Genomic DNA, 23,054 nt, shown 5'->3' on the forward strand with positions numbered 1-23,054 from the left:
TAAACTCCGTTTTTCACAATTCCTGACATTTAATCCCAGTAAAAATGCCCTGTGTTAGGTCAGTTAGGATCACCACTTTATTTTAAGAATGTGAAATGTCAGAATAATAGTAGAGAGAATTATTTATTTCTTTATTCATCACATTCCCAGTGGGTCAGAAGTTTACATACACTCAATTAGTATTTGGTAGCATTGCCTTTAAATTGTTTAACTTGGGTCAAACGTTTCAGGTACCCTTCCACACGCTTCCCACAATAAGTTGGATGAATTTTGGCCCATTCCTCCTGACAGAGCTGGTGTAACTGAGTCAGATTTGTAGGCCTCCTTGCTCGCACATGCTTTTTCAGTTCTGCCCACACATTTTCTATAAGATTGAGGTCAGGGCTTTGTGATGGCCACTCCAATACCTTGACTTTGTTGTCCTTAAGCCATTTTGCAACAACTTTGGAAGGATGCTTGGGGTCATTGTCCATTTGGAAGACCCATTTGCGACCAAGCTTTAACTTCCTGACTGATGTCTTGAGATGTTGCTTCAATGTATCCACATAATTTTCCTTCCTCATGATGCCATCTGTTTTGTGAAGTGCACCAGTCCCTCCTGCAGAAAAGCACCCCCACAGCATCATGCTGCCACCCCCGTGCTTCACAGTTGGGATGGTGTTCTTCGGCTTGCAAGAAACCCCCCTTTTCCTCCAAACATAACCATGGTCATTATGGCCAAACAGTTCTATTTTTGTTTCAACAGACCAGAGGACATTTCTACAAAAAGTACGATCTTTGTCCCCATGTGCAGTTGCAAACCGTAGTCTGGCTTTTTTATGGCGGTTTTGGAGCAGTGGCTTCTTCCTTGCTGAGCGGCCTTTCAGGTTATGTCGATATAGGACTCGTTTTACTGTGGATATACATACTTTTGTACCTGTTTCCTCCAGCATCTTCACAAGATCCTTTGCTGTTGTTCTGGGATTGATTTGCACTTTTCGCACCAAAGTACGTTCATCTCTAGGAGACAGAACGCGCCTCCTTCCAGAGCGGTATGATGGCTGCGTGGTCCCATGGTGTTTATACTTGCGTACTATTGTTTGTACAGATGAACGTGGTACCTTCAGGCGTTTGGAAATTGCTCCCAAGGATGAACCAGACTTGTGGAGGTCTACAATTTTTCTTCTGAGGTCTTGGCTGATTTCTTTAGTTTTTCCCATGATGTCAAGCAAAGAGGCACTGAGTTTGAAGGTAGGCCTTGAAATACATCCACAGGTACACCTCCAATTGACTCAAATGAGGTCAATTAGCCTATCAGAAGCTTCAAAAGCCATGACATCATTTTCTGGAATTTTCCAAGCTGTTTAAAGGCACAGTCAACTTAGTGTATGTGACCTTCTGACCCACTGGAATTGTGATACAGTGAATTATAAGTGAAATAATCTGTCTGTAAACAATTGTTGGGAAAATTACTTGTGTCATGCACAAAGTAGATGTCCTAACCGACTTGCCAAAACTATTGTTTGTTAACAAGAAATTTGTGGAGTGGTTGAAAAACGAGTTTTAATGACTCCAACCTAAGTGTATGTAAACTTCCGACTTCAACTGTAGATGTGAGGAGTGTGCAGGAGGGCATGAGATAATGGATTGTGTACTACTGGTGGAAGAGTTTGTGTGTGTTAACTGTGAGTGTACCCATGGTGCTGGAGATCAGAAGTGTCCGGTGAGAGAAAGGCAGGTTGAGGTTGCCAGGATCAGGGTAGTACAGAAGGTTTCATATGCTGAGGCATTGAAGAGAGGAGTAGAGGAAGATGAGTCCAGGGCGAGGGAGCCTAAGAGGATCCCTGTGAGTAGGCAGAGACCAATAAAATGTGTCATGAATAACATGTGCTATTGTAAGGTTGAATTTTTAGCGTTCATAGCCATGGTTATCAACTGTACCGCAGCAATGGAACATAAATCACAGAAATTGCTGTGGTGGTGGCAGGTACAGAGAAGTACTTGGGTGTAAAAGATTTTACTGCAGAAGAGTTACAAGCTGTGTTGAGCAATAGTGTCCCGTCGTCCCAGGCTGCCGGCCTGGTGTAGGATCAGATAGGGTAAAGTAGTGGAATAGTGGTGAGTTTTTTTTATGGGTGTAGGGTTAGTTGGTAGGGCAAATTTTCTACGAAGTGTAATGAACTTACACTCAGGAACAGTAGGTGAAAACACAGCGCTAGAGACGAGGAATTGATTTAATAGGGAGGCCGTGACCGGCATCACACGCCAGTACAGTGGGTGGTGATGTATGGACCTCACGGTTGCGATCCGCCAAAACAAGTTTAAAGAAGAAGAAGAAGAAGAAGAAGAAGAAGAAGAACATTGCCGAGGTTAACTTTCGCGCGTGCACAACAGAACAACTACCTAGGGACAAAGAGGTTGACAGCCGGTTATAACTCTAATTGTCAGTAAGTAAGTAACTGTATTTTAAGACCGCAACACTTCTTACACCATTCTTTATCGACTTTGCGGTGTACTAGCTGTTGGCTGTAATATAAAGTGTACTTAGTTACGTTGTAACGAAGTATAGGCTGCAGTGGTCTACATTGTAATATTTATTGGCATGTTCAACAATTAGGCACCGAGGCGAGGTTGTTACAGTGCACTCAGTAGAGTTCGCGAGCGGCAGTAAGGACATTGAAAAGTGTCACACTTTCTTGACAGGATCATACACGAACCATTCGTGATAGACAGCTTAAAAAGATTCGTTCCAAACGAAAAAAGTAATGTTAACAAACATTCGTGGCTATTTTGACTTCTGTTTCAGTGTTTGACAATTGCGTTGCTTTCCCTATGTGTAATGTAGGTAGGTCACTTCCTCTCAGGTTGGCCCTTACAAAAAAAGATTGCAGTTTTGAACCTGCAGTAAAAGTTCAGTAACTGTGGTATTTTGGACGCAGTGATTGCAGAATAACTGCAGTTATTCTGCAATCACTGCACATTTACTGCAGTAATTTTTTATTTATTTTCGAGGCAGTATTTGCAGCATACTGCAGTTATACTGCACTCTGACTGCAGTCCTTTTTTTGTAAGGGGAGCTTTTTTTATTTTTATTTATTTCACCTTTATTTAACCAGGTAAGCCAGTTGAGAACAAGTTCTCATTTACAGCTGCGACATGGCCAAGATAAAGCAAAGCAGTGCGATAAAAACAACATCACAGAGTTACATATGGGGTAAACAAAATATAAAGTCAAAAATACAAACAGAAAATATATATACAGTGTGTGCGAATGTAGTAAATTATGGAGGTAAGGCAATAAATAGGCCATAGTGAAAAATAGTTACAATTTCGTATTAACACTGGAATGATAGATGTGCAGAAGATGATGTACAAATAGAGATACTGGGGTGCAAATTAGCAAAATAAATAACAATATGGGGATGAGGTAGTTGGGTGGGCTAATTTCAGAATGGCTGTGTACAGGTGCAGTGATCTGTAAGCTGCTCTGACAACTGACGCTTAAAGTTAGTAGTTAGTAGTTAGCTTGATAACTAACCACTGAGATTTCTTACAAATTGTCTAATTTACACTAAAAGTAAACAGTACCAGCACCCAAAATGAGTACCGGAACCTATTTTATGACGTTTCCACTCGATCAGAGCATGACATTTTTCGCTTTCACACTGAGTGGTTATCGAAAGGGAGAGAGCTGGAATGATTTTTCAGGTAGCCTATAGGCCTACTTCTGTCCTTACTCAACCTTGACAGGAGCGCACCAAACGAAAGACAATGACTAAATTGACAAAACTCGTAAATGGAACTAAATAAACCAACATTTGTTTCTCACAAGTGTAGCATAGGTTGTGCACTCAGCAAACAATGTGTCCACTCAGACAATGAGAACGGAAAGACTGAAATAATAATATTGAATGCATTAAAATAATTACTGTAACTAAAGTAACAAACATTGTAGATTATAAATTATAGGAATTAGCGGTAAATGTACTACTGGTGATATATGTCATGGGGAATTGATATACAGTCCATTTGGAAAGTATTCAGACCTCTTTACTTTTTACACATTTTGTTATGTTACAGCCTTATTCTAAAATTTATTAAATTATTGTTTTCCCTAATCAATCTACACACAATACCCCATAATGACAAAGCAAAAACAGGTTTGTTGAAGTTTGAGAATTTATATAAAATAAAAAAAACGGAAATTCCTTATTTACATAAGTATTCAGACCCTTTGCTATGAGACTCAATTGAGCTCAGGTGCATCCTGTTTCCATTGATCATCCTTGAGATGTTTCTACAACTTGATTGGAGTCCACCTGTGTTACATTCAATTGATTGGACATGATTTGGAAAGGCACACACCTGTCTATTTAAGGTCCCACAGTTGACAGTGCATGTCAGAGCATTTCTGCAGCGTCCCCAAAAACACTCCATCATTCTTAAATGGAAGAAGTTTGGAACCACCAAGACTCTTCCTAGAGCTGACCGCCCGGCCAAACTGAGCAATCGGGGGAGAAGGGCCTTTGTCAGGGAAGTGACCAAGAACCCGATGGTCACTCTGACAGACCTCCAGAGTTCCTCTGTGGAGATGGGAGAACCTCCCAGAAGGACAACCATCTCTGCAGCACTCCACCAATCAGGCCTTTATGGTAGAGTGGCCAGACGGAAGCCACTCCTCAGTAAAAGGCACATGACAGCCCGCTTGGAGTTTGCCAAAAGGCACCTAAAGGACTCTGACCATGAGAACCAAGATTCTCTGGTCTGATGAAACCAAGATTGAACTCTTTGGCCTGAATGCCGAGCGTCACCTCTGGAGGACATTATTTATTAAATGTTTATTTGAAGCCTATAAATGTAAATGGACAATTTGGGTACAATCAATTAGCTGAATTTCTAATTATGTTTAAGCAAAATAATGTTGCAGGAATGCTTATCTTATCTGTTTCTAACTACAGAAACGGCTTGCTGAAATGACATTGAATGACCCTGGGGACATCTTTGTTTGTACAGTAATTATTTGTCATGCATTCCTTAAAGCTTTGGGTGTTGTCTGTAGCACTGTGGCTTCAGAGAGAGGGAGTGTTGGGATATGGAGGACTAGTGGGTTTTGGCTATTTTTGTGATTGGTGGCCGAGGATGGGGAAGGAGGTATTGGCATTCCTCTTCTACAGGTTCAGTCCTTCAGTCCACTCCAGACTATTGAACATAATCATTAACATTTTATTCATGATTTAGCATGGGAGGCTCCGCTGATAACAAACTGATCACCTGTGCAGACAGTCTCTCTTCAGTCTCAGTGTAGTGATAATAACTGTAAGGCTATATATCTCACTAGTCTTATGATGGCATACTTTGTTTTCATAGTAAACACATCTATGCTGCTGTCAAACATCACAAGTAAATGGCAAGTGGCAGACAACAATACTCTGACTGTACCTGTCTTCTTCAATCCCTGTAAAAAGGAAACGCCCTAAATGGACAGCATATTGTTCCTATATTTGCAGACATTTTCTGTGTCATTGGGCCTGTTATCAGTGAGTGTGATAGTGCCTTTTGTGAGAGCTCAGCTAATGATTCCACCCCGATCATAAACAGTGAGGCCTGGCTTCCTACAGGATACGGTCTCAAAGGTTAAAAGCCTTTATTGGGGTCGCCCCACTTTGGGAGGCAGATGGTGGGTTGGGCGATGCCGCAGGGAGATGGGGGCGTGATCAATCAGGCCTTTGGTTTATTAGTCATAGGCATCAAAGGAAGCAGTGCCTTTTTAATGAAGAATCTGAGAAAAATTTGACGGTGAGGCAAAGGGATGAATAAAGCCCAGTAAGGAACATAATATTTGGAGATGAGAAACAAGGATAGTGTTGTGCAGACAGACAATGGACTTAACACTCAAACTCCTAATAAACTCTTGAACAGTTATCTACCAGATTGGAAGTCATCCATCAACACTAGGTGTTCATCCGTCATAGAGATGGGATGTTAAACCGAATATTATCGACACTGACCATACCGATCACTTATTGCAGGCATTCTGCTGATATAGTTCATTACGATAAGTAGCCTATACTAGAGAAATGTGAAGTTTGAAATGAAAGAAGTTTGCTAATATGGGGGATTTTTAATGGGACCAATTGATGGCTACAACCATCAAACTAGTAGTAGTTTAAAGGATAATAAATAAAAGTGGTGCACATTGAAGTTATAAACTTAGTTATAATTATTTTGTCCATATTGCCCATACATAATTAAATCAAATTGTATTTGTCACATGCACCGAATACAACACGTGTAGACCTTACAGTGAAATGCTTACTTACAAGCCCTTAACCAACAATGCAGCTTTAAGAAAAATAAGTGTTAAGTAAAAAATAGATAAAGAAATGACAAATAATTAAAGAGCAGCAGTAAAATAACAGCAGCGAGGCAATATACAGGGGGTCAATGTGCGGGGGCACAGGTTAGTCAAGGTAATTGAGGTAATATTTACATGTGGGTAGAGTTAAAGTGACTGCGTAGATAATAAACAGAGTAGCAGCAGCGTAAAAGAGGGGGTGGGTGGGAGGGGACAATGCAAATAGTCCGGGTAGCCATTTGATTAGCTGTTCAGGAGACTTATGGCTTAGGGGTAGAAGCTGTTAAGAAGCCTTTTGGACCTAGACTTGGCGCTCCGGTACCGCTTGCCGTGCGGTAGCAGCGAGAACAGTCTATGACTAGGTGGGTTACCTTAGTGTTCTTGGGCACAGGGACTATGGTGGCCTGCTTGAAACATGTTGGTATTACAGACTCAGTCAGGGACAGGTTGAAAATGTCAGTGAAGACACTTGCCAGTTGGTCAGCGCATGCTCGGAGTACACGTCCTGGTAATCCGTCTGGCCCTGCGGCCTTGTGAATGTTGACCTGTTTAAAGGTCTTACTCACATCGGCTACGGAGAGCGTGATCACACAGTCGTCCGGGTTAGAGTCCCACTCCTTGAAAGCGGCAGCTCTACCCTTTAGCGCAGTGCGGATGTTGCCTGGAATCCATGGCTTCTGGTTGGGGTATGTACCTACGGTCACTGTGGGGACGACGTCATCGATGCACTTATTGATGAAGCCAGTGACTGATGTGGTGTACTCCTCAATGCCATCTGTAGAATCCCGGAACATATTCCTGTCTGTGCTAGCAAAACAGTCCTGTAGCTTAGCATCTGCGTCATCTGACCACTTCTTTATTGACCGAGTCACTGGTGCTTCCTGCTTTAGTTTTTGCTTGTAAGCAGGAATCAGGAGGATAAAATGAGGGTCAGATTTGCCAAATGGAGGGCGAGGGAGTGTCTTTACACTGTTGTTGTAGCCATGTATTTGAGTTTGTTTATTTCCCGGGAGTGTTTCCTTAACCTCCCGTGGCCAAGATGGGCTTCCACATAGTTTAGTGCGGCCTGTCAACGCCTTCGAGGAGAGAGTGGTGTATGTTTGTGTAGCTTTACTAGGAAGCCTCTGCACCCAATATGTTCTCTACCCGCCACCCCCTCTTATGCCTCTTCCCCTTTCAACCCCCTGAAAAAAGGGCAGGCTATTCTGGGGACCAGGGTTACCCATGTTCACACGTTATGTGTGACAAAGTTGATATATGTGAGGACAGGAGCTGTCCTATCGGTCTTGGGCTTGTGGAGGAAGTGCCATATGAGCCTCTTGGCAGCTTCTGTGATATGATCTGGGCTAGGCTATCTGTTTCTGGAGCGTTTGCCTGGAAGTCAGCTGTTTGTTTGGTGGGTGGGGTGGGCAGGGAAGGGCATTGCTAAAAGAAACAGGAACCAGTTCTGGCATGCTACTGACTGAGGAAAAGTCCTCCTCTTGGTTATGTTTTAATTTAATTTACAAGTCCACTGTTGTTTTTTAAACCCTGGTATTTACAAGATACAAGCTAAAATGTTTATTGATTACCTGATTTGTATTTTTTGGTAAGTTGAAATGGGACTGTAAAATTGTAATCGTTGAATTCTGTCATTGGAGGAAATATTGCTGACAAAAGATGCAGGTGACCTTGAGCCTCTTCAAGGGAGTCTGCAAAAACACTACAGTGAATACTATGGTATTTCTTAAACATTTGAGTCAAATTGTAATTCCATTACCATGGAATTGCCCAAACACGTTGAGTCTAGAGCGATGAGGCAGCATTATTAGACAGCCTGCTGACTTTCTCACAGGCATTGAGCCAAGTCTCTACAGGATTGATCTTTTACATGTTCTGTACCATAGTAGTGCCATTATCTGGTTCTCAGTCTTTCTTTCTGTGTTGTCCTATGTAGGCGGGGAGACTGTGGAGGAACCTTTTGTGAAACGCTCTTGTCATCCTCCTCAGGCCAGAGCGATGCCACTTTGCAGAATGAGACCAGTCTCCTTCCCCAACCCGGACTCAATCCTCTGCCTACCTCACCCCTGATGACTTACCTCACTCCAAGTCAACACCCTAGAGCTTGCTTCCGATCCCTAACCCCTAACCCCTTCCCTCTCATTACTACTTCAGCGTTCTTCTCTATGTAAACCTGGTGCTCTCAAACCACTTTGTCCCTCACCCTACTCCAATTAAATTCAATACACCTTTCTCAACCCCTGTCGGGCAATTAAAAAGGCATTGCCAGTGCCTACTCCCAGTCGTCAGTAGGGTGATCGAAGCCTTTCCTCGTATTGCCTCACACCCCCTACTGTGTACTGGAACGCAAAGATGCGCCAGAACTTTGAGTGGCAGATTTTTGAGTGACGTCCCCACTCTGTGATGTCAGAGACTGGAGGAGAGGGGTGGGGCCAGAGTGGGAATCCCACGTTTGTGTTTGGCTATGAAGATCGTCAAGGCCCAGAGGAAGGCGGCATGAAGAATGAGGGAGAGATGCGAAAAGGAGAGGAGGAAGGGCAGGAAAAAGAGGAGGACAATGAGGATTATGACTCGGTAAGGGGGTACATGGAGACTGAGAGAAAGAGGCCCTTTCCCAATTTGTCTTGACTTGATACCTCGCTTCCTCTTTCCTCTCCTCCTTCTCAAACTGCATTGGAGGGAAAGATCCAAGGTCCCTTCCTTCAGACCTTCTCCTTCAATACATTTTTGAGAAGGAGGTGAGGAGAGATGACAGGACAGAGGAAAGGTGGGAGATTGGCTTAGGCTTCACCTCGCACAAGTAATCACATCACACATCAAATACAGTACATTACAAACAGTACGATACGAGTGACTTCTTTCCCTTCCTCTGTGTTCACCCAGCCTCCAGAGAGGCAGATTGTGGTGGGCGTCTGCTCCATGATGAAGAAGTCAAAGTCCAAGCCAATGACCCAGATCATGGAAAGGCTGTGTAAGTTTGAGTACATCACTGTGGTCATCTTCCCCGAGGAGGTCATCCTCAACGAGCCAGTGGACAAATGGCCCCTGTGCGACTGCCTCATCTCCTTCCACTCCAAAGGTACAAACGAACGTACGTATGTGCACCCACCGCATACGATTACGTGCATCAGGTACTGGCGTGAGCATGCACATTGCACAGATACACATGTATAATGTATATGCATGCCAAAATACAGTAGGTATACATGAATACAATCTGTACATACTAAACACACTGTCATTCCCGTCTTGCTCATGTTTAGTCATAGTTTACGTCTGACTTGTCATGGTTTAAATTGGGTATATCTTAGGACAGAGATCAGAATAGGGAAATAAAAATGGGGAAATGGAAATATGTTTAGAACACCAGTATACAGACCAATGGAACAATAATGTAATGGATGAGGCATTTTCTTCCATTTCCTGGATTATTTACATGCTTGTGTTTGTGTATATGAATGCATGTATGTGGGTCGTTGTGTAGGTTTCCCATTGGACAAAGCGGTAGAGTACGCCAACCTCAGAAACCCACTTCTCATCAATGACCTGAACATGCAGTACTACATACAAGACAGGTATAATGGTGAACACACGCACTCATTTCCTGCTCATACTTTGTCAGTCTATTGACTTGTTCCATCATAGACATTTTGTCTAATGTCCCTTCAGGAGGGAGGTGTATCGTATCTTGCAGGAGGAGGGCATTGACCTTCCTCGTTACGCTGTGTTAACCCGAGACCCAGACAGACCTGAAGGTAAGTGTTACAACACAACTAGTCTCTTGTGACAGACTGTTACTATTCAATCAAATAGCTGGCTAGCATGGACACAAGTTTTGCTTCCGGGTGCCAAGATTACAATAAAACAAAACTTAAACCCTATCTCTGTAAACGTAGTTGTAACTGATCCCAACACTCACTAAAGCATACTTATCAGAAATCCACTGCAGAGTATAATAAGAAATTGATGTGCAGTGCTAGCAAATATGGCTCTGGATAGTTAGCTCACAGTGGTAAGACGCTGAGTTCCTGACATCTATTGCCACTTGCAGTGTATGTCTGAATCCCCCATGGTGCGCAAAGACGATCTTTGAAATGTGGATTCACATTTATTGCGGTATTGTGTTGGGAAGAAGTGCAATCATCACCTTAAAAATGAAGATTAGGGGCTCAATTCAATCCAACCCGCATTGCAGTATTTACGCAGTAGCTCTTTTTCCAATGGTCAAATTAACACAGATTGTTCTTGGGTACTGTATAAAAACCTACAACTACTACCAGGGCTACCCTTCTCACAGGTATGCTTTAACTTTTCAGAAGTAGAAGTGTGTGGGCGCGGGATGAATATTGTAAATAAAGGATTTGGAGAAAAGAAAAGTCAAATTTTAGTCATTTAGCAGATGCTCTTATCCAGAGCGACTTACAGTTAAGTGAGTGCATACATTTTTAAATATCTGCTTCAACCATTAACATATACCATAAGATTTGATAAAGGACAGCTTAAAACACAACACACTAAGATATCTGCCCCATGTGTATCACGTGACTTCCGTCTCGCTTCCGCATTGTCTCCGTACTGCTGTGCTGTTTGTTGCTACTTGGCTACCTGCCAAACTATTCACGTTTTACTTTTAATAAACGTTTAATCAATCTCTGTGTTCAACAAATTTACCAACTTTTTAGTTTTGTCCTCACTCATCTTTTTTCGTTAAACTTTTTCACCCCGGACGTTTATCCCGAGACAGAAGAGTCATTTTCCTGTGCGTTTTAGCTGCCAACTTTACGTTATTTTCCTTTTTTCCATCGCAACTTTTTTCCCTTATTCAACTTTTTCACTCCGGACGCTTTATCTGGACATGGTTCATCAACATCTTCAACAGCCGAAGCTAAGTAGTAACATTAACATGATGTCTTCTAATTGCAGTCGCTGTACTCATAATATACAGGAGAACGATCGCCTTACGGCGAGAATAGCTGTGCTACAAGCCCAGCTTCAGACGCAATCGTTAGGCAAGGGTAATCTCAGTGTAGGAAAGGAAGAAACAGCGTCTGTGCCACCAGTAAGTACAGACAGTAACGTCAGTATAAATCCCCCCGCACAGTCCCCGCAGCCGGACAACTTTCTCATGGCTTCTGGAGGGAAATACTGTTGGAATGCTCAACCGGTGTCGCTCATTCAGCCGACAGAAACCTTCAACCGGTTTTCCCCATTATGTAGCGAGTCGGAGTCTGAGTCTGAGTCTTCTCTAGTCTCTACTCCTCCCGTTACGGGGTCTGAGACTCCGAAGGCTCCCACCATTAGCTCTGACAAATTGAAAACCCTAGTCATTGGTGACTCCATTACCCGCAGTATTAGACTTAAAACGAATCACCCAGCGATCATACACTGTTTACCAGGGGGCAGGGCTACCGACGTTAAGGCTAATCTAAAGATGGTGCTGGCTAAAGCTAAAACTGGCGAGTGTAGAGAGTATAGAGATATTGTTATCCACGTCGGCACCAACGATGTTAGGATGAAACAGTCAGAGGTCACCAAGTGCAACATAGCTTCAGCGTGTAAATCAGCTAGAAAGATGTGTCGGCATCGAGTAATTGTCTCTGGCCCCCTCCCAGTTAGGGGAAGTGACGAGCTCTACAGCAGAGTCTCAGCACTTAATCGCTGGTTGAAAACTGTTTTCTGCCCCTCCCAAAAGATAACATTTGTGGATAATTGGCCCTCTTTCTGGGACTCACCCACAAACAGGACCAAGCCTGACCTGCTGAGGAGTGACGGACTCCATCCTAGCTGGAGGGGTGCTCTCCTCTTATCTACCAACATAGATAGGGCTCTAACTCCTCTAGCCCCACAGTGAAATAGGGTGCAGGCCAGGCAGCAGGCTGTTAGCCAACCTGCCAGCTTAGTGGAGTCTGCCAATAGCACAGTCAGTGTAGTCAGCTCAGCCATACCCATTGAGACTGTGTCTGTGCCTCGATCTAGGTTGGGCAAAACTAAACATGGCGGTGTTCACCCTAGCAATCTTATTAGGATAAAGACCTCCTCCATTCCTGCCATTATTGAAAGAGATCGTGATACCTCACATCTCAAAATAGGGTTACTTAATGTTAGATCCCTCACTTCAAAGGCAGTCATAGTCAATGAACTAATCACTGATCATAATCTTGATGTGATTGGCCTGACTGAAACATGGCTTAAGCCTGATGAATTTGCTGTGTTAAATGAGGCCTCACCTCCTGGTTACACTAGTGACCATATTCCCCGTGCATCCCGCAAAGGCGGAGGTGTTGCTAACATTTACGATAGCAAATTTCAATTTACAAAAAAAAAAATGGCGTTTTCATCTTTTGAGCTTCTAGTCATGAAATCTATGCAGCCTACTCAATCACTTTTTATAGCTACTGTTTACAGGCCTCCTGGGCCATATACAGCGTTCCTCTCTGAGTTTCCTGAATTCCTATCAGACCTTGTAGTCATAGCAGATCATATTCTAATTTTTGGTGATTTTAATATTCACATGGAGAAGTCCACAGACCCACTCCAAAAGTCTTTCGGAGCCATTATCGACTCAGTGGGTTTTGTCCAACATGTCTCTGGACCTACTCACTGCCACAGTCATACTCTGGACCTAGTTTTGTCCCATGGAATAAATGTTGTAGATCTTAATGTTTTTCCACAAAATCCTGGACTATCGGACCACCATTTTATTACGTTTGCAATCGCAACAAATAATCTGCTCAGACCCCAACCAAGGAGCATCAAAAGTCGTGCTATAAATTCTCAGACAACACAAAAATTCATTGATGCCCTTCCAGACTCCTTCTGCCTACCCAAGGACGTCAGAGGACAAAAATCAGTTAACCACTTAACTGAGGAACTCAATTTAACCTTGCGCAATACCCTAGATGCAGTTGCACCCCTAAAAACGAAAAACATTTGTCATAAGAAACTAGCTCCCTGGTATACAGAAAATACCCGAGCTTTGAAGCAAGCTTCCAGGAAATTGGAACGGAAATGGCGCCACACCAAACTGGAAGTCTTCCGACTAGCTTGGAAAGACAGTACCGTGCAGTACCGAAGAGCCCTCACTGCTGCTCGATCATCCTACTTTTCCAACTTAATCGAGGAAAATAAGAACAATCCAAAATTTCTTTTTGATACTGTTGCAAAGCTAACTAAAAAGCAGCATTCCCCAAGAGAGGATGGCTTTCACTTCAGCAGTGATAAATTCATGAACTTCTTTGAGGAAAAGATCATGACCATTAGAAAGCAAATTACGGACTCCTCTTTGAATCTGCGTATTCCTCCAGGGCTTAGCTGTCCTGGATCTGCACAGCTCTGCGAGGGCCTGGGATCGGGAGAGACACTTAAGTGTTTTAGTACTATATCTCTTGACACAATGATGAAAATAATCATGGCCTCTAAACCTTCAAGCTGCATACTGGATCCTATTCCTACTAAACTGCTGAAGGAGCTGCTTCCTGTGCTTGGCCCTCCTATGTTGAACATAATAAACAGCTCTCTATCCACCGGATGTGTACCAAACTCACTAAAAGTGGCAGTGATAAAGCCTCTCTTGAAAAAGCCAAACCTTGACCCGGAAAATATAAAAAACTATCAGCCTATATCGAATCTTCCATTCCTCTCAAAAATTTTAGAAAAAGCTGTTGCGCAGCAACTCACTGCCTTTCTGAAGACAAACAATGTATACGAAATGCTTCAGTCTGGTTTTAGACCCCATCATAGCACTGAGACTGCACTTGTGAAGGTGGTAAATGACCTTTTAATGGCGTCAGACCGAGGCTCTGCATCTGTCCTCGTGCTACTAGACCTTAGTGCTGCCTTTGACACCATCGATCACCACATTCTTTTGGAGAGACTGGAAACCCAAATTGGTCTACACGGACAAGTTCTGGCCTGGTTTAGATCCTACCTGTCGGAAAGATATCAGTTTGTCTCTGTGAATGGTCTGTCCTCCGACAAATCAACTGTACATTTCGGTGTTCCTCAAGGTTCCGTTTTAGGACCACTATTGTTTTCACTATATATTTTACCTCTTGGGGATGTTATTCGAAAACATAATGTTAACTTTCACTGCTATGCGGATGACACACAGCTGTACATTTCAATGAAGCATGGTGAAGCCCCAAAATTGCCCTCGCTAGAAGCCTGTGTTTCAGACATAAGGAAGTGGATGGCTGAAAACTTTTTACTAAATACGGCTGCTAGAATCCTGACTAGAACCAAGAAATTTGATCATATTACTCCAGTGCTAGCTTCCCTACACTGGCTTCCTGTTAAGGCAAGGGCTGATTTCAAGGTTTTACTGTTAACCTATAAAGCGTTACATGGGCTTGCTCCTACCTATCTTTCCGAGTTGGTCCTGCCGTACATACCAATACGTACGCTACGGTCACAAGACGCAGGCCTCCTAATTGTCCCTAGAATTTCTAAGCAAACAGCGGGAGGCAGGGCTTTCTCCTATAGATCTCCATTTTTATGGAACAGTCTGCCTACCCATGTGAGAGACGCAGACTCGGTCTCAACCTTTAAGTCTTTACTGAAGACTTATCTCTTCAGTAGGTCATATGATTGAGTGTAGTCTGGCCCAGGAGTGTTGAAGGTGAACGGAAAGGCTGGAGCAACGAACAGCCCTTGCTGTCTCTGCCAGGCCGGTTCCCCTCTCCACTGGGGTTCTCTGCCTCTAACCCTGTTGCAGGGGCTGAGTCACTGGCTTGCTGGTGCTCTTTCATGCCGTCCCTGGGAGGGGTGCGTCACTTGAGTGGGTTGAGTTACTGACGTGATCTTCCTGTCTGGGTTGGCGCCCCCCCCTTGGTTTGTGCTGTGGTGGAGACCTCTGTGGGCTATACTCGGCCTTGTCTCAGGATTGTAAGTTGGTGGTTGGGGATATCCCTCTAGTGGTGCGGGGGCTGTGCTTTGGCGGAGTGGGTGGGGTTATATCCTTCCTGTTTGGCCCTGTCCGGGGGTTTCTTCGGATGGGGCCACAGTGTCTCCGGACCGCTCCTGTCTCAGCCTCCAGTATTTATGCTGCAGTAGTTTATGTGTCGGGGGGCTGGGGTTAGTTGGTTATACCTGGAGTACTTCTCCTGTCTTATCCAGTGTCCTGTGTGAATTTAAGTATGCTCTCTCTAATTCTCTCGTTCTCTCTTTCTCTCTGAGAACCTGAGCCCTAGGACCATACGTCAGGACTACCGGGCATGATGACACCTTGCTGTCCCCAGTCCGCCTGGCCTTGCTGCTATTCCAGTTTCAACTGTTCTGCCTGCGGCTACGAAACCCCTACCTGTCCCAGACCTGCTGTTTTCAACTCTTAATGATCGGCTATGAAAAGCCAACTGAGAGACCTGAGCCCTAGGACCATACGCCGGGACTACCGGCCGTGGTGACTCCTTGCTGTCCCCAGTCCGCCTGGCCTTGCTGCTATTCCAGTTTCAACTGTTCTGCCTGCGGTTATGGAACCCCTACCTGTCCCAGACCTGCTGTTTTCAACTCTTAATGATCGGCTATGAAAAGCCAACTGAGATTTATTCCTGATTATTATTTGACCATGCTTGTCACTTATGAACATTTTTGAACATCTTGGCATGGTTCTGTTATAATCTTCACCCGGCACAGCCAGAAGAGGACTGGCCACCCCTCATAGCCTGGTTCCTCTCTAGGTTTCTTCCTAGGTTTTGCCTTTCTAGGGAGTTTTTCCTAGCCACCGTGCTTCTACACCTGCATTACTAGCTGTTTGGGGTTTTAGGCTGGGTTTCTGTACAGCACTTCGAGATATTAGCTGATGTAAGAAGGGCTATATAAAATAAAATTGATTGATTGATTGATGTGGGATTAGAACTCACAACCATTGAACTATGAGCCAACTTTTTTTATCGGACTGCCACCAATTGGTCAGTGGTTAAGGAAAAATACTTGTTGACATGACCACCATTGTCACCTATTTCTTGTTACGATGGATGTAGCTAAGAGTATAAATGTATAATCCTCATAGCCTACATGTTTTTTTTTTTCTTCGTAAAAGCACAGATGTGTATGAAACGGTAAGCAAAAACGTTGAATTTGGTCATATGAGGAAATGTGCTTTACTGCCTTTTTGAATTTTGTGTAACGTCAGTAGTCTAGTCAAGAACGCATCATGCAAAATGTATTGGCGTACTCTACTTACCAAGACCATTGCCAAAGGCGTGCTGTCACCTGCTTTCATAGTAAGCCTTGAGGTGGTATGACCTAGCACACCTAGAAGGGAGTGTATTTCATACCGAACCCATCCCTTGAGATGACGTAGAGGCACTTTCTCAAGGTTCCTCTACATCACGATTTCAATGGAGGTGATCTGCTAGAGGCAAAAAGAGCTAGATATACTACTACAATACCAAAATATATCACTTTTGCAACAAACTGTCAAAATGAAGACCAGAATTGACGTGTTCCACAATAACTAAGCCTAAAACAACTTTTTTTTAATGGGGGAAAAAAAAACGTTTTCGTGAAAGTTACTCTTTAAAGCGGAGGTCACCAACCAGGCGATCGACTGGTCGATCTCCATGGCATTCCTTGTCGATCGCCAAACATTTCAGTAAAAAACCCAAGGATAAAGCCTTGCGTCCCAATTTGTTGTCATTTGCTTCACGCTGTTGGCAGTAGGTGCACCCGATTCAGCTGACCTGCGCGCTGAGTAGGCTAAGTGTTCCCATTTTGAACCATTTCATGTATCTGAAGGTACAAACTCTGCCTTCCTGGCGGGCCCGTAGAGCAAATCAAGTGCACTGTAGGCCTACCGCTGGCCAAACAGATGGCTCAGATTACAGTGTCTGCAATAATGTAGCAGGTGTAAAAGAACGCTAAAGCGAAGTTGATACTGTGAGATTTTAAAACCATGACCAGAGAGACTGTTAACAAATACAGTAAAGATTTGCTGTTTTTATGAGTGAGTTCATGTTTAAGTTCTTATTCAACACTTTTATAAGCCATAAAATTCACGGTTTTTCTACTTCCACACAAGCAGAACTGCAGCTGCAATGAATGAGTAGGTAAGGGTATCGATAGGCTTGCTTTATTATTATTGTTATTATTAGCAGCTTGGGTCTTTTTTAATATTGAGGAATATTTCCCTTTCTGTGTTCATAGGAGTAACAACTTGAATTTGTGCATGAGGCAGAAATAATGAGGCGTGACTCAAGATTCGCGATGAGCTGGAAGACGGTGTCCCTTTTTGGTCAGTGTCAGCAGAGGACAGGGAGAGCAGAGGGACGTTGAGGCGGACCCTCAGTCTACTGCTCTCTCCCTCCGCTGAGACTGACTATCAGATGCAGGCACCATCAGCCCAGTAAAATAGAAAGTAATACAACAACTGATCTATTACCGGTGTGATCATATAGCCTACCTAAAATGTTGAAATATAATTTTTAAAATGGTCCGAACAACAATGCATTGGCAGGGTAATTCAAGCAAAGCCAATATGCAGTGATAATGTATTGGGACTATAGCCCACTGCACAAACCTCATTGCTACAGAACTGTTTTTAATAGGTGAATGTTGCATAGGTTTACGTTTTTGAAGTCATGTAAAAAAAAAAAAAAAAAAAAAAAAAAAAAATATGAGCGGTAGATCTCTGCTTGCATTTTGACTCCAAGTGATTGTGGCTCAGAAAAGGTTGGTAACCACCAGTAGTAAAGCAATGTCCCCCTAGCCTATCGAAGATTAAGGCTATTACCATATCATTAACACCTGCCCAATCCTTTCACATCTAAAAAGTGCCTATGAATAGGGTTTATAGTCCAATTTGGAATGGGGCATTAATTCAAGTGTGCTTTGAGGCCCTGATTGAACTCTCTCTAAATGGCTGTGTGGTGTGTCTGCCTCCCAGAATGTAACCTCGTGGAGGGGGAGGATCATGTGGAGGTGAACGGGGAGGTGTTCCCTAAGCCCTTTGTGGAGAAGCCTGTGTGTGCAGAGGACCACAATGTCTACATCTACTACCCCACCTCAGCTGGAGGGGGTAGCCAGAGACTCTTCCGAAAGGTACTGAGGGACTAGGGAGGTACAGTTGGCTTCAAATGGGTCAGATGCTGTATTGTATAGGAACTGCTGTTGGAATTATAGTGTAGCGGTGGAAGCTTTAGGAGCCATGCCGTCCAGGAAGGTCAAACTCAATTATACACATTCGGTACTCAAACTTTTAGCCCTCATTGAAATATTTTAGCTGCCCTTCATTGATCTTGCATGACAGAATGAAACCAATGAAATAGTCCCAAAAGTGCAAACCCGCTCATCTGTCAGGCTCAATCAAGCGCTCTTATAAGTATATAAAAGATTTCAAATACTATTTGAACCCTGACCTGGTTGCCCCCCCCCCCCCCCCCCCCCCCCCCCCCTCTCCCTCTCTTATTCATGATCCCCTCTCTCCTATAGATAGGGAGCCGCAGCAGTGTGTACTCCCCAGAGAGCTGTGTGAGGAAGACTGGCTCCTATATATACGAGGAGTTCATGCCAACGGACGGCACTGATGTCAAGGTATCATCTTAAGTGTGTGTTGGTGTGTGAGCCTGGTTGCAGTCAGTATTTGTGTTTGGCTGAGTCTTCTTTGTTGTTGATGTTTAAGTTAATCGGTTGATGGACTTTATACACTGCCATGTCAGTTTCTTTAGGATGAGGGTGTGTGCAAGTGTGTACAAAGTGCACAGATGATTACTTGGTGGATGAAACATTTCTATCTCACTCTATGAAAGCGAATTAAGAGATATACTAATTGTGGTGTGGTTCACCAAATGAGGCTTGGTCATAGCTAAATACATACTTGAATCCGTAGATTGTTTTCAAAACACGTTTTAAGAACACCTTGTCAAAATACAAACGACATGTGACTGTATACTAGCATAGTCATGTTTTTAACTCTCTGTCATGCTCTGAGCATGCATACTAGTAGACAGTGAATGAACCCATTCAAAGATTAGGTCGAATATACTGTATATTAACCAAATATATCCAAAACAGATTTTAGTAACCACATTGGCCTGTTAGAACAGGTAAATAATGAGACGTTTGACAAATATGCACTTTGTTTGCATCAGCCTTTTTGAATGGCCGCAAATGGCAGTGTCCAGGCATGGCCGTCGGCGTTCCATTTGGTAATTGTGGTCAAAACTGTTCGCTGCTCTGGCACCCCAATGGTGGAACAAGCTCCCTCACGACGCCATGACAGCGGAGTCAATCACCACCTTCCGGAGACATTTGAAACCCCACCTCTTTTAAGGAATACCTGGGATAGGATCAAGTAATCCTTCTACCCCCACCCCCCCCCCCCCCCAAAAAAAAACATTGTAAAGTGGTTATCCCACTGGCTATAAGGTGAATGCACCAATTTGTAAGTCGCTCTGTAAGTCTGCTAAATGACGTAAATGTAAAAATGTAAATGTAATTTGTTTTTGTGTTTGGAATGGCACTGTTACAACGGGAGTTGATGCAGTCATAAATCATTTGATGTAAGTGTTTTTAGGCCAATTTTGAATCTGTAGAATGACTATTACCCATAATGCTCATTGACTGGACTGTCCAAATTACCATGGCAACTATGCATCACAATCGTAATATACATTTTGCAACATGCAGCAATCCATGGTACAGTATCAACTACGCTGCTGCGCTTATAGACGACGGCGGGCCCGTGCGTAACATTTTCAACAGCATCTCATGATGACCCCCTGCCCTGTTTCCCCCAACTCTTAAACTAACCCTAAAGTCCTTTCAAATAATGCTGTCAAATAAAGCAAGGTGTATATAATGAGTCAAATAAGCACTAGGCCTAAAACATAGGCAACAAACGTGAGAGGTAGAAATTACACTTCCACGCTTGGATGTGGTCGCATCCGTGCGAGCTACAAATTCTAGCTGGTCACTTCACTCAAAACGTTCTATTTTTGGGGCAGCTAAAATCATGATTTGGTCAAACAGTAGCATCCTGATTCCTGCATGAAAGAGTTTGCCCTGCCCCAGTTTCTCCCTGTGTACTCTAGCCTAGTTAGAGAGAAGAGGAGGAAGAGAGAAATGCAGTCTCACTGCGCAACATTTCAAAATCTAATCATGCGAAAATACAGTAGGCTACTGTTGTGATTTTGGTTTCGAGTTTCCCCTTCCTCAGTGATTAGCCCCAAGTGAATTAGCCTATGTGATATTAATTACATTAATCTCTATTTAATTAAATTAATCTGTAATTCTAGAGCCCTATTTGGGCAGTAAAATTATAGCAACAATAGCCTAATTGTCAACCCAAAATTCATGCCAATCACTGGTTTAGGTATTGCTCATCAAAATATATTTGTAATGCATCCTGCTTGGACATGTTATATTAAACAAATTATTTATTGAATCATACCATCGCAATAGCAGTGTGAATGACTATAACATTATTCCTATTTTTGTTCTATTGTGTGACCGTGATCATAGGCTGGTGCCACCATCTGAAAATGTTGGTGGCACCAGGAGAACATGTTTTGGTGGCACCAGGGGAAAAAGTTAGTCCGGAGCCCTACTGTATATGGATGACATGGTTCATGGTAGGCAAACAGAATTAGAAAGGGAAAGCAAGTGCCATGATCTCAGGGGAAATAGGCCTATGGGACTCTTAAAATGCTTGGGAGTTTAGAATACTGCTATAGCCTATCCAGAGACCAAAAAGCTGAAAAGAGAAACACATTTTTGATTTGCATTAAATCAAATTATTCATATCCAATGATTTATTGCCCGTAAGGGCGGAGTACCGCTAGTATGTGTATGTACAATATCAGGTGTACACAGTGGGTCCTGACTATGTGTGTATAATATGATGTCATGTCAGGTGTACACAGTGGGACCTGACTATGTGTGTATAATATGATGTCATGTCAGGTGTACACAGTGGGTCCTGACTATGTGTGTATAATATGATGTCATGTCAGGTGTACACAGTGGGACCTGACTATGCTCATGCTGAGGCAAGGAAGTCCCCAGCCCTGGACGGTAAGGTGGAGAGGGACAGCGAGGGGAAGGAGATCCGCTACCCTGTCATGCTCACCGCCATGGAGAAACTGGTGGCCCGCAAGGTCTGCCTGGCCTTCAAGGTGAGGCTTTTCAACCAATCAGACCACTCTGTCTCTCTTCTCTCCAAATCAACCTGAAGCCTTCTTAAACTATCCCAATAGTCTGAAGAGGCTTCCTCTGCTCGACCTCGTCTTATTTCCTTCAATGATGTGCAGGAGCTGGATAGGTGAAAGCAACTATGATGTATTTTCAGATCAGTGCAGATGAATGAAAGAAGATGAATGGAGGAACCCTCTTTAGACTATTAAAGCTGCAATGTGTACATTTTTGGGCGATCTGACCAAATCCACATAGAAATGTGAGTTATAGATCATCATTCGCATTGAAAGCAAGTCTAAGAAGCGGTAGATCTGTTCTATGTGCGTTATTTCTCTGCTTCCCGTGCTTTTGAGTCTTTTACTTTTGATTTTGTACACCAGCTTCAAACAGCTGAAAATACAATATTTGTGGTTATTGAAAAGATATTTCACAGCGGTTTAAATGGTACAATGATTCTCTACACTATACATTGCTTATTTTGTCACATAAACAGAAATTAGGTGAACTATTCAAATTTTAGCAACCAGGAAATGGCGGAGCGATTTCTGCATATTGCACTTTTAAGATGCACTTGACTTGATTGGCTACATTCCGTTTGAATGGCTGACTGACACACACTTTCACTCCCAGCAAACGGTGTGTGGCTTCGACCTCTTGAGAGCGAATGGCCACTCCTTCGTCTGTGACGTCAATGGCTTCAGCTTTGTGAAGAACTCCATGAAGTACTATGACGACTGTGCCAAGGTCTTGGGGTAGGTGCAGCTAGCTGTCATCCTTACATCTTAACCCCTGATTTACACTTTCACACTCAAGGATCTTCTTGGTAACTAAAGCCATACGTCGACAGAGTCTTTAGCCACAAGTCATTCCTTGAACTGGCCAGGATCCAAACTCACACTCTATTTGTTTTCAAAACCCAAACACTGCTCTAGCTCACTCCATTGGTTGTCAGAACTCAAACACTGCTCTAGCTCACTCCATTGGTTGTCAGAACTCAAAACACTGCTCTAGCTCACTCCATTGGTTGCGCCCCCCACAGGAACATGGTGATGCGAGAGCTGGCCCCTCAGTTCCACATCCCCTGGTCCATCCCCATGGAGGCTGAGGACATACCTATAGTCCCCACCACCTCAGGAACCATGTGAGTCCTCTCCTCATTATCTTCCTTTTTTCTTCCTCCTTTCCTTCTGCTTCTTTCTACATCTTATTCCCCCTCCTCCCCCTCCTCCCTCTCCTCTTATTCCCCCTCCTCCCTCTCCTCTTATTCCCCCTCCTCCCTCTCCTCTTCCTGCTCATCTCTACTAGAGGTGGTCTAACAGAGGTGGTTTAGTGAATTATACTCACGTGATGGCTAACCTCTCTTGAGACTTGGAGACATGGGTTAGCTCCCACAGCTAACTCCTAGGCTTTAGCTCATTGGGCTAACACAGTCTTGAGTCACGAAGTACTAGAGGACCCTTGTTGATACCGGTTATAACGCTGTTTTCCATATCCATTCGCGTATGTTTTTTTAAACCCTCATCAGGATTTCTCCTGACTAAATAAAGTAACAATAAACAAATCAATAATGTCACCTGGAGTTGCAAAGGGA

At 43.4% G+C, this 23,054-nt stretch overlaps 1 protein-coding gene across 1 annotated transcript in view; it reads left to right on the top strand.

Moving 5' to 3' along the window:
* The first annotated feature begins 2,354 nt into the window (after positions 1-2,354).
* Positions 2,355-23,054, top strand: part of LOC311135451 (inositol hexakisphosphate and diphosphoinositol-pentakisphosphate kinase 1-like) — a 66,980-nt gene continuing 46,280 nt past the window's right edge. Inside the window, exons 1-10 of the mRNA XM_084169413.1 lie at positions 2,355-2,430; positions 8,271-8,908; positions 9,218-9,413; positions 9,819-9,909; positions 10,004-10,089; positions 18,216-18,370; positions 18,761-18,862; positions 21,283-21,444; positions 22,094-22,215; positions 22,503-22,604. Coding sequence (XP_084025539.1) covers positions 8,738-8,908; positions 9,218-9,413; positions 9,819-9,909; positions 10,004-10,089; positions 18,216-18,370; positions 18,761-18,862; positions 21,283-21,444; positions 22,094-22,215; positions 22,503-22,604 — 1,187 coding nt within the window. The 5' untranslated portion in view covers positions 2,355-2,430; positions 8,271-8,737. The remainder of the gene's footprint in view (positions 2,431-8,270; positions 8,909-9,217; positions 9,414-9,818; positions 9,910-10,003; positions 10,090-18,215; positions 18,371-18,760; positions 18,863-21,282; positions 21,445-22,093; positions 22,216-22,502; positions 22,605-23,054) is intronic.

The sequence above is a fragment of the Coregonus lavaretus genome (assembly GCF_964263955.1).
Source record: "Coregonus lavaretus genome assembly, chromosome: 9".
Lineage (NCBI taxonomy): Eukaryota > Metazoa > Chordata > Actinopteri > Salmoniformes > Salmonidae > Coregonus > Coregonus lavaretus.